At 54.8% G+C, this 11,363-nt stretch overlaps 1 protein-coding gene across 2 annotated transcripts; it reads right to left on the reverse strand.

The window, feature by feature from the left end:
• Positions 341–8,438, reverse strand: GIPC3 (GIPC PDZ domain containing family member 3). 2 transcript variants are annotated; one of them, XM_021084090.1, is made up of 6 exons: positions 7,801–8,438; positions 6,887–7,072; positions 6,553–6,733; positions 4,227–4,339; positions 3,887–3,981; positions 341–3,769 (listed from the first exon to the last, which is right to left on the reverse strand). In XM_021084090.1, exons 1-6 carry the CDS (start codon positions 8,047–8,049, stop codon positions 490–492), a joined length of 4,104 nt encoding a protein of 1,367 aa, XP_020939749.1. In that variant the 5' UTR covers positions 8,050–8,438; the 3' UTR covers positions 341–489. The 2 variants fall into 2 exon arrangements, with proteins under 2 accessions (XP_020939749.1, XP_020939750.1); XM_021084091.1 differs by having other exon boundaries at positions 3,900–3,981; positions 7,801–8,408.

Here is an 11,363-nt window from a genome sequence, read left to right on the forward strand (position 1 = left end):
TAACTGGCTGAATGACTGAGCTTTTATAGAGCACCATGTGTGTGCATGGGTACGTGAGCGTCTGCACAATTAGCACTTAATTACGTGCCTGGCACAGAGTAGGCGCTTAATAAGCTTCTAGTGTTTGGAGTTCCCTGGTGGCTCAGTGGGTTAAGGATCCGGTGTGGTCACTGCTGTGGCTCTGGTTATTGCTGTGGTGTGGGTTCGATCCCTGGCCTGGGAACTTCTGCGTGCCATGGGTGTGGCCAAAAAACAAAAAGCATCTAGTGTTGTCATGTCAGCCACCCAGATCCGCATGCCTGCCCCTCCCTCTGCTCTTCCGCCAAAATGACACACCAGCTGCATGGGTGGGAGATGCCTTTATTCCCCAGGAGCCCTCGAGGTACATGAGGAGCAAACTGCACCCCCTCCACCCTGCTTCCCCTCCATAGACCTGGGATCTGCTTACACCTCCTGAGCCAGGCCTGAGTGAAACCAAAGCCCCCGTTTCTACCCTTCCCCCACCCCCTGCCGGTGGGGGGCGAGTTCACCTGCTGTTTCTGGGGGACTCAGGCATGGAGGAGCATGAGAGGGGAGGGGGGTCATGGGGGCTATGGAAAAGGGGCTCCGACCCCCAGGAGCCAGCCCTGATTCCCTGGGCACAGGGGAGGGGGCAGGCCCCTGAGCTAAGGGTTGAGGGGGCTGGGAACACAGGAGGGACACCCTGGGGGCAGAACTAGAGATGACAAATTTGGTGAATGGGGTGGACTTTTGGGATCCCAGCTGTGGCTTGGGGGAAAGGGCTGGTTTCTGGGGGGCTGAAGCGGGCTGTGGCTGTGGGGTCAAGTGGGAAGTTGATGGACTTTGGCCCAGGCCGGTATCAACCTGGGTTCCTTGTACCAGATCATGGGGCTGGGGCTGAGGACAAGAGACTTTGCTAGGACCTGGAGTTGGGGTTCTGGGTTTTGGGCTTGGGTTTTGAAGTAGAGCTGGGGGAGTGGGATCAGGTCGGGTTTGGGGGTCAAGGCCAGGCGTCTGTGGGTGGAGTCCATTTCTAGAGCTGAGCTGGATTCTTGAGCTGGTCTGGCTTCCAGAGCTAGATTGAGTTTCAGAAACAGATTTGGTTCTGATACTAAGGTGGACTCCAGAGCTGGGTTGTGTTCTTGCACTGTTCTGGGGCTCAGAGCAGAGCTGGGTTCCAGAACTGGTTTGCTTTCTGGAGCTGGGTTGGGTTCCAGAAACCGGCTGGGTTCTGGAACTAAAGTAGACTCCAGAACTGGTTTGCTTTCTGGAGCTGGGTTGGGTTCCAGAAACCAGCTGGGTTCTGGAACTAAAGTAGACTCCAGAGGTGGGCTGAGTTTTTGAATTGGTCTGGGTTTCAGAGCTGGGGTGAGTCTCAAAACGGAACTGAATTCTGGAGCTGGGCTGTGTTCTGGAGCTGAGCTGGGCTCCAGAGCTGGGCTGAATCCTTGAACCAGTCTGCGTCCCTGAGCGGGGCTGGGTTCCAGAACTGGCCTGCATTGTGGAGCTGGGTTGGGTTCCAGAGCTGGGCTGTGTTCTTGAACTGGTCTGGGTTTCAGAGCTAGGTCGAGTCTCAGAGCTGAGCTGAATCCTGGAGCTGGGCTGGGTTCTGGAGCTGAGCTGGGCTCCAGAGCTGGGCTGAACTCTTAAACTTGTTCCACAGCTAGGCTGGATCTCAGAGCTAGGCTGGCATCCAGAACCAGTCTGGGTTCTGGAGCTGGATTGCGTTCCAGAAACAGGCTGGGTTCTGGAACTGAGGTGAGTTTCAGAGTTGGGCTGCATTTGTCCTCTGGGCTGTGTCTCAGAGCTGAGCTGGGTCCCAGAACTGGTCTGCATTCTGGAGCTGAGTTGGGTTCCAGAGCTGGGTGGTATTCTTGAACTGGTCTGGGTTTCAGAGCTGGGTTGAGTCTCAGAGCTAAGCTGAATCCTGGAGCTGCCCTGGATTCTGGATCTGGGTTGGGTTCTAGAAATAGGCTGGGTTCTAGAACTAAGATGGACTCCAGAGCTGGGCTGAATTCTTGCACTGATCTGAGTCCCAGAGCTGGGCAGGGCCTCAGAGCTCAGACGGGTTCCAGAATCAGTCTGGATTTTGGAGCTGGATTGAGTTCCAGAAACAGGCTGGGTTCTGGATCTGATATGGGTTTCCGAGCTGGGCTGAATTCTTGAACTTGTCTGAGTCCCAGAGCTGGGCTGTGCTTTAGAAATGGGCTGAGTTCCAGAGCTGGTCTGCCTCCCAAAATCTGACTCAATACTAGAGCTTCCCTGGGTTGTGGCCTGGAGTTGGTATCTAGAGCTTGGCAGGGTTTCTGAGATGAGCTGAGTCCCAGACAGTTTTTGAGTTCCTGGGCAGGGCTGAGGCCTGGAGCTGGGTCTGCTCTCAGAGCTCAACAGATCTGTGGAGCTTAAGTCTGTTGCTTCATTGGTCTGGGTCACAGGACTTGACTGGATTCCAGACTTTAGCTGGATTCTGGAACTCAACTCAACAAGTGACTGGGCTTTGGAGCTGGATGGGCTTTCAGAGCTAGGCTGTGCTCTAGAACTTAGCTGAGTTCTGGAGCCGAGTGAGGTGCCTGAGCTGGACTGAACTCTGGAAATCGGCCAGGACTTGAACTCTGTCTGGGTCCCAGAGCTGGATGGCGTTCTGGAGCTGCTCTGTGTTCTGCAGGAAATGTACAGCTCAGCATCAAGCCTCGCCCCAGAGGTAGCTGGGGGTCCAGAGCTTGTCTGAATTCTGGAGATGAGCTTGCGTGTCTCACTAGACTGGGCTCTAGAGCTGGGCTCAGTCTCCGAGCTGGACTCGTCGCTGAGGCTGGACTGGGCCCTGGGATGGGGGTGGGTACTTGAGCGCAACTGAGTTTTAGAGCAGGGCTGGGGTCTGGACCTGGCCTGGGCTGCAGCATCCATCTGGGTTCCTGAGCTGGTCTGGGTTTGTGAATAGGGTTGGGTTTGGGAACCGTCTCTGAATCCTGAGCTGGTGTGGCTTCTGGAGCTGGGTTGCTTCTTGAGTCTCACCTGGGTACCAGAACTTACTGATGTTCCCGAGCTAGACCCGGTGTCCAGATCCGGCTGTGTGGTGGAGCTGTTTTGCATTCCGGAGTTGGGTCGAGTTTTATGGCAGGGCTCGGTCAGAAAGCTGGCCTGGCTTTCCAACCTAGGATTGATTTCAGAGCTGGGCTGGCCCTTAAAACTTGTCTGGGTTCCAAAACTTGACTTCATGTCAGAGCTCAGCTTAGCCTCAGAGCAGTCCTGGGTTCTAGAGGAGAGCTGGGCTGTGGAACTCGGCTGCGTTCTGGAGCTGGGTTCCATCTCAGACCTGGATGGGATTCTAGTGATGAACTGGGCCTCAGAGGGGGCCTGGGCTCTAGAGCAGGGTTGGGTCTTAGAGCTGGACATGGTCTCGAAACGGGTGTGGGTTCCAGAACAGGGCTGAGTCTCAGGGCTGGCCTGGGCTCTAGCAGGAGGCTGGTTTTTGGAGCTGGCCTGGGTTCTAGAGCAGGACTGGGTCTCAGATCTGGGCTTCTGGCCTTGGGAGCAGGGTTGGACTTCAGGAACTGGCTGGAAGGGTTGGGGCAGGGGGCTGAGCTCTGGGCTGGGGCTGCGCTCGGCCCCAGGGCAGACTAGCCACAGACCTCCCTGGCCTCGCCGAGGGCGGCCCACACCTCCACCACAAACTCGTCTGGGAAGGCGAACTCGCCCAAGACGGAGTCTAAATGGCGTGCAAACTCCTGGACGCTCGCTGTCTTCTTGGATGTCTCCACCATGGTGGACGCTGGAGGTCAAGCGGAGGGGAGGTGGGTGAGGGTGCGCCCTGGGGGTCCCCAACTTCTCCCGGGACCCCTCCCTCCTCCCTGTGGGCTGTCCTCCCCCCTGGGTCTACCCGGCTTACCCTGGCCCCTTACCCAGCTCTGGGTCCCGAATGCCCATGTAACTCTCCAGCAGGTCATCCACCCTCTGGGTTGCTTCCTCCTCAAATTCACTGGGCTGGGGGCATAAGGAGCAAAAGCAGAGGGTCAGAAGCCTTGGATCCCTCCAGCCCAGCCCCCTCCCCAGTCCCCTAGCCCAAAGGTGACAGCAGACTGGGGCCTCACGTGAGTCAGTGTCACTATTTTGCAGGTGGGGAAACTGAGGCTGGGCAAAGGAGAGGGTCTTACCCAAGATCATGCTGAGTCAGAGGTAGAGCTCTGAGTGCAAGAGCCCCTGAAGACCACTCCCTCCCCTCCACTCACCACTTCCTCCACGGTGGCAGCCCCTCCCGAACGAAGCCGCAGGGTCTCCCTCCCGCTGCTGACTTTTGCCTCCATGGGGCATTTGCTGCTCCGGCTCCTCTGGCCGATCATGTCTGGAGGGGTGAGAGTGGCGGAGGTGCATATGTTCTGGGTGGACCTACCTTTCTGTGAACACTCAGAAGCCACCAGCTGAGCCTTTCTAGAACCTTCCTACCCTTCCAAGTCCTCCTTATGTCCATGCCTGAATCTTCAGAGACCCTGCTTGAGAATCCTTTCTTCGCTCAAATGTTCCTCCTCTTCTTAAAGTGACTTTTTCAAAAAGAGACTGCTTAAGATTCTCCTAGCGGCTAGAGGGTCAATCTGGAAATCTCTTTGCTCTAGAATTGGCTCCTCCTTAACCTAGTCATGGCTTTCAGAGTTTGCTGTCATGCTCCAGGGTAGATCTAGAACCTCATCCTGTCCCACTCTCCTGGGTCCTCCCTCCAGAGGTGCCAGGGTGCTTCTAGAACCTCTTGTTCTGGCACAGTGCTCAAAGGGCCAGTCCATGATGAGGTAAGAAGGCTGTGCCAGAATGGAACTTAGCATCCTGCTTGCTTCCTTAAGAAAGTCTACCTATGGGGAAAAAAAAAAAAAAAACTTTCTGCTGGAGTTCCCGTCATGGCTCAGTGGTTAACGAATCCGACTAGGAACCATGAGGTTATGGGTTTGATCCCTGGCCTTGCTCAGTGGATTAAGTGTCTGGCGTTGCCGTGAGCTGTGGTGCAGGTTGCAGACGTGGCTCGGATCCCGCATTGCTGTGGCTCTGGCGTAGGCCAGTGGCTACAGCTCCAATTAGACCCCTAGCCTGGGAACCTCCATATGCCGTGGGAGCAGCCCAAGTAATGGCAAAAAGACAAAAAACAAAACAAAACAAAACAAAAAACTGTCTGCCAAACTAAACAGGGCAATCCACATTCTAAAGGCAAGGTTCTCAACCTTGTGGGTAGGGGAGGCGGTGGCATTTTGTCCCCCCAGGTGACATGGACAGTACTCTCTTGGGTTGTTACAACTTGGAGGAGCCACTGGCATCTGTTGGGTTGAAGCCAAGGATGCTGTTCAAAACACTACAGTGCCCAGGATGGGCCCTCTCCCCCTCCCCCAACAAAGAATCATCCAGTCGAAAATGTCATTAGTGCTAAGATTGGGAAACCCTCTGCTAGGGAAAATTCCTTATTGCATCCGTGGATTAGTTACAGACTTCTCTTTGAAAAGTACCATTCTAGGAGTTCCCGTTGTGGCTCAGCTGTTAACGAACCCGACTAGTATCCGTGAGGATGCAGGTTCGATCCCTGGCCTTGCTCAGTGGGTTAAGGATCTGGTGTTGCCGTGAGCTGTGGTGTAGGTCTCAGACGAGGCTCGGATCTAGCGTTGCTGTGGCTCTGGCGTAGGCCAGCAGCTGCAGCTTCAGTTCGACCCCTAGGCTGGAAACATCACATATGCCACAACTAAGCCCTAAAAAGAAAAAGCCAAAAAAAGAAAAGCACCATTCTAGAACTCCCTTAGAAAACCATTCTCTAGGAGTTCCTGTCATGGCGCAGTAGAAACTAATCCAACTAGGAACCATGAGGTTGCGGGTTCGACCCTGGCCTCGCCCAGTGGGTTAAGGATCCAGCATTGCTGTGAGCTGTGGTGTAGGTGGCAGACACAGCTTGGATCTGGTATTGGTGTGGCTGTGGCTGTGGCATAGTCTGGCACCTGTAGGTCTGATTCAACCCCTAGCCTGGGAACCTCCATATGCCACAGGTACGGCCCTAAAAAGCAAAAAAAAAAAAAAAAAAAAAAAAAAAGAAAGAAAGAAAAAAGAAAACCATTCTCTAGAACTCATCATAGCCTCAAAGCAGTACTTTTTTGTTGTTTTTTGTTTTTGCTGCACCTGTGGCATGCAAAATTTCCCAGGCTAGGGATTGAACGCATGCCATAGCAGCGACCTGAGCTACTGCAAGGACAAGGCCAGATCCTTAACCTGCTGTGCCATAAGGAAACTCCCCAAAACAGTACTTCAGTGTCTCCCAACCAGGTTACGAAATAGATCCAGACACCTCTTCATCCTTTTCTGCACTTCTCAAGCCTCCCCTGACCCCATACCTGGCCTGACTATAATAATAGAAAAAACCTACTTGTTTCTCCTACAGTGCCAAAAGCTCCCTGTTCTGTCACTAGAAGCACCTAGAACCTTCCATCCTGTCCCATTCCCCCCCGCCCCTTTGCTGCCTGGATCGCCCAGAGAACCCGCTTCTGGAAGAGCTCCCCTCCCCAGCCCAGCCCCTGGACCCCAGGTGGCCCTCACCGAAGGCTCTCTTGGGTTGCACCAGGCGCAGGGTGAAGGGCTGTGACTTGGGCAGTTCCCTGAGCATCTTGGCCACCTCATAGTGGCGGCAGCCAACAATGGAGTGGTCGTTGATGGCTTCGATACTGTCGCCCACGCACACTGCCTGGATCCGGTTGATGATGCTGCCCTCCTTGATCCTCTGCAGGGACCCAGAGTTACTCCCAGGGCCACCCCAGCCACCCCTCTCAGGTCCCCAGAGCCCACTGGGACCAGAGAGGGGCAAGGGCTCCCGCCAGGTCGCCAGATACGCGGGAACCCACCCACCCGGGAACCCACCCACCCCCACGGGCACCTTGATGAAGGCATAGCCAGCCCCATTGTCCGTGATGGTCAGTCCCAGGGCATCCTCAGTCTTAGTGACCTCCACCTCCTTGGTCTCACCGCGCACGTGGGCAAAGATAAAATCCTCCAACCCTATCTGGCCGCCCAGGAGTTTCTGCATGTCCACTTTGTGGCTGTTTAGGGTGCAGAATAAGATCTGTCCCGGAGAGGAGGGGGAGATCCAAATTAACGACAGACCTCATTCCTCCCATCTGCGCAGAACAACCGGGGCCAGGGCTCCCAGGCCTGATAGGGAAATTGAGACACACAGAGCATGAAACTGGTCCATCCATCCCCCACCAGGATCCCAATCATGCAAAATGGCAGGGCACGGAACTCTCAGAATGGGGAGCAAGGTAAGAAGAAGGCTGTGGGCAGGAGGACACCCCTCTCCCACTCTCACCTCAGACCATTTTAACCCTTTGGTGCCCAGACCCCACCAGGCCAGCTTGTTCAGGTCGGTCTAAATCTGCTGGCGCCCCCTGGGGGCTGCGAGACGCATTTATAGCCCAGCCCCCGACCCCTGTGGCCACTGGACTTCTTACCTGAAAGGGGGCTGCCTGGAACCCCAGCCCGCAGCGTCGCCCAGGAACCGGAGGCCGTTCCCTGTGGGCTGGGCTCCACTCCTAGCTGGGTCAGCCCAGCGTTTTCCTGGACGATCTAGGGATCCACTAACCCTAAGACTTGCTCATCTTTTGAGCAGTGTGCAAAGGAAGTCCCCAGGGTATGGGTACCCCGGGGTCCAAGAGCGCATCTATGAGATATGGAGATGGGATCCCCGCCATCCGGAGAAGGGGGATCTGGGGCCCCAATCTCGAGGTCGAGGGCCCACCCTAATCCCGGGTCAGCCTGTGGCCTCGGGTACTGGGGGTCTGGGGACCTCACCTCTGTGGGCGAGATCCCGAAGGCCTCGGCGATCTTGGAGTAGAGCTCGCGGACGTTGGTGAAGCCCTCGATCTTGCCCGTGGGGCTGCCATGCGCCAGCTGCGTGCGGAAGACGAGGCGCGGGCGGGCGCGGGGTGTGGCGGGGGTGGGGGACTCGGCCGGGGGCTCCGCAGGCGCGGGCGAGGGCGGGGGCGCAGGCAGGCGCGAGGCCTCGGCTCCCTGGGCCTCGCGGGCCGCTGGGGTCTCCATGGCAGGAGGAGCTTGGCCACCGGGGCCACCGCCACCGCCGCCGGATCCGCTGCTTCCTGCAGCTTCCCCTCCCCCGGCTCAGGGCGCGACAGACAGCCGAGCCGCCTGGGTAAGGGGATCCGGGAACCCGAGCCTCTCGGGAAGGCGACACCAGGGAGTGCGGGGGGCGGGGAGGGGGCCGCAGGCTCCAGGTGTCCTGGCCGTGCCAAGACCAGCTGTGCGCTCCCCCAGGGAGTGGGAAAAATAAGGATGACAAAGAAGGATGGGGCAGCTGCGTGTGACCCAGGGCTCATTCTCTGCGTGGAGCACTCATTTAATCCTTGCAAGCAACAACCCTAAGAGGTGAGGAGGGTGATTACTGTAGCGTAAGCTGAGCCACGTGGTGTCCATCCTCTGCCCACAGCCCTCCAGGGCTCCCACTTTCCTGGGGGTAAAATCCCAAGTCCTCCCCGCTGCCCACAAGGCCCTGCATCATCTGCCTCCATCCCCTCTCTGCCCTCCCCTCCTCCCTCTCTCCCCCTCCCTCAGGGCTGCTCCAGCCACACCAGTGGACCTTCTGGCTGTTCATTTAGCCCAACAGCCACAGCCCAGCCTCGGGACCTTTGCACAGGCTGCACACCTAAGCTTGGAACATCTCCCAGATCTCCAAGTGGTTCCCTCCTTCACCTCCTTTGCTCAAATGTCACCTCCCCTTACCACCTCCCAGTCTCTCTTCCTGGCTTTTTTCCTCCCTAGCATTGAGCCCGACTTGACATAGCAGATATTTTATTTATTCATCTTGTGTTTCCTCTGTGACTGGAAAGTCGGCTCCAGGAGGGCAGGAGTTCTGTTCTCTTTTTTTTTTCCCAGCAGTATCCTGGCCTAGTGCCCGGTGCCTGGCCCACAGTGGGCACATCAGGTTACAGATAAAGAAGGAGGCTCTGGGCACCAGGAGGCATCTGTCACAGCCCCCTTGGAACTGGTGGAACTGGGCCTTCACCAACGGGAATGTTAGTTGGCTCAATAAACAGCAGAGGAATGCCATATAGCAGCTCAAAAGAGGGGCCTCTCGCCTTGGAAGAATGTCAGAAACCAAGCATTGATGGGAAAAGTCAAGTTGCAGAAGGCTTTAGATGATAAAAGAAAATTTATGTAAAATTTAAAAGACTGTGAAACGGGACACACGCTACAACACAGTGAAAGCAGCCAGATACCAAAGCCACATAGCGTATGATTCCATTTATATGAAGTGTCCAGAATAGGCAAGTTCATGGAGACAGAACGTGGGTTCGTGGTTGCCAGGGGCTGGGGTGGGCCCAGGTGAGGGATGGGGGGTGGGGAGTGATTGCTAATGGGGACAGATTTGGGCTGTGCTGATGGTTGCACAACTTTGTGTCTATACTAGAAACCACAGAACTGTACACGTTTAAATCCTCTAAAAAACACAGAAAGCACATCCAAATGGTCTTTCTGTAGGAAGACATCCTTATGTGCTAAAAGTATGTAAAGGCTTGCCCAGATTTCCCTGGTGACGCAGTGGGTTAAGGATCTGGTGTTGACACTGCTGTGGCTTGGGTCACTGCTGTGGCACAGGTTTGATCCCTGGCCCGGGAACTTCTACAGGCTGTGGGTACGACCAAAACAAACAAAAAAAGTTGTTAGACCTATAAATGTAATAAAATTCATTATGAAAAAATGAAAGTTTTTTTTAAAAATGTCCAGCCCAGGAATGGTAAACTCCAAATCTGGAATGAGGGTATGGTGCCAAAAGGGGTGGGATGAGGTAGCACCCACTTTGGGGAGGTGGCAACAACATCCAGTTTTTCGAGTCTCCTGGGACTGCTGAAACAAAGTCCCACAAACCTCATGGCTTAAAACAAGAGGCGTTTTTTTCTCTCACAGTTCTGGAGGCTGGAAATCAGTTTTGTTTTTTGTTTTTTGGGGGGGTTTTGTTTGTTTTGTTTTTGTCTTTTTGCCTTTTCTAGGGCTGCTCCCGTGGCATATGGAGGTTCCCAGGCTAGGGGTCTAACCAGAGCTGTAGCCACCGGCCTACGCCAGAGCCACAGCAACTCAGGATCCGAGCCGCATCTGCGGCCTACACCACAGCTCACGGCCACGCCGGATCCTTAACCCACTGAGCAAGGGCAGGGACCGAACCTGCAACCTCGTGGTTCCTAGTCAGATTCATTAACCACTGCGCCACGACGGGAATCCTCTTTTTCTTTTTAGAGTCACACCTGCAGCATATGGAAATTCCCAGGATAGGGGTTGAATCAGAGCTGCAGCTGCCGGCCTACACCACAGCCACAGCAAAGCAGGATCCGAGCTGCATCCTTGACCCCCACCACAGCTCATGACAACGCTGGATCCTTAACCCACCGAGCACGGCCAGGGATCAAACCTTCGTCCTCATGGACACTTGTTGGATTCATTACCACTGAGCCATGACGAGAACCGCCTGGAAATCAGTTCATCAGCAAGACCAAACTCCCTCTGACACCTGGGTGGCATCCTTCCTGCCCCTCCCGACTTCTGTTGGTGGCCAACAATCCTCAGCCTGCCTTGGAGGCAGGCTTTGCTCCAGTGTCTGTCTCAGTGACACGTGGCTGTCTCCTTTGTGTGTCTGTTTCCCAATCTTTATCTTCTTATAAGGATACCAGTCATATTGGATTAGAGGCCCACCCGCTCCAAGATGACCTCATCTTAACTAATTATATCTGCAGTGACCCTATTTCCAAATAAGGTCGCATTCTGAGATTCTAGGGGTTAGGGCTTCAGTGTTTTCTTTTGAGGGGACAAAATTCAACCTGGAACACCAGTGTGGGTCCAATTATTCTCTGACATTTTTAGGATGTCTCAAATAACCCATTCAAGCCTGAAGCCTCTGAAAGACCTCCCCAGGAAGTGAAGCACAGAATCACCATCTGACCCAGCACCTGTCCCTCAGGATCGACCCAGAGAAGTGAGAGCAGGCGTTCAAACAGAAACCTGTATTGTGCCTGTCCTCAGCAGCAGGATTTGAAAGAGCCAAAAGGTCAAACCACCCAAAGGGCCATGAACAGATGATGAATAAACAAAACGTGGTCCATCCACACAATAGAATATCTTTCAGCCGGAAAAAGAGAACATGATGCTTAGTGAGAGCAGACACAGAAGGACCCACAGTGTGTGATTCCACAGATATAGATCATCTAGAACAGGTAAATCCAGAGACAGAAAATGGATTAGAGGTTGCCAGGGGCTGGGGAGGGGATAGGCCCAGGACCCCCAGTAGGGAATACTGGCCCATTCCTGTCAAACAACAAAAACAGAAAAACGAAATCACACTCACAAGG

This window comes from Sus scrofa, chromosome 2 (assembly GCF_000003025.6).
Source record: "Sus scrofa isolate TJ Tabasco breed Duroc chromosome 2, Sscrofa11.1, whole genome shotgun sequence".
Classification (NCBI taxonomy): domain Eukaryota; kingdom Metazoa; phylum Chordata; class Mammalia; order Artiodactyla; family Suidae; genus Sus; species Sus scrofa.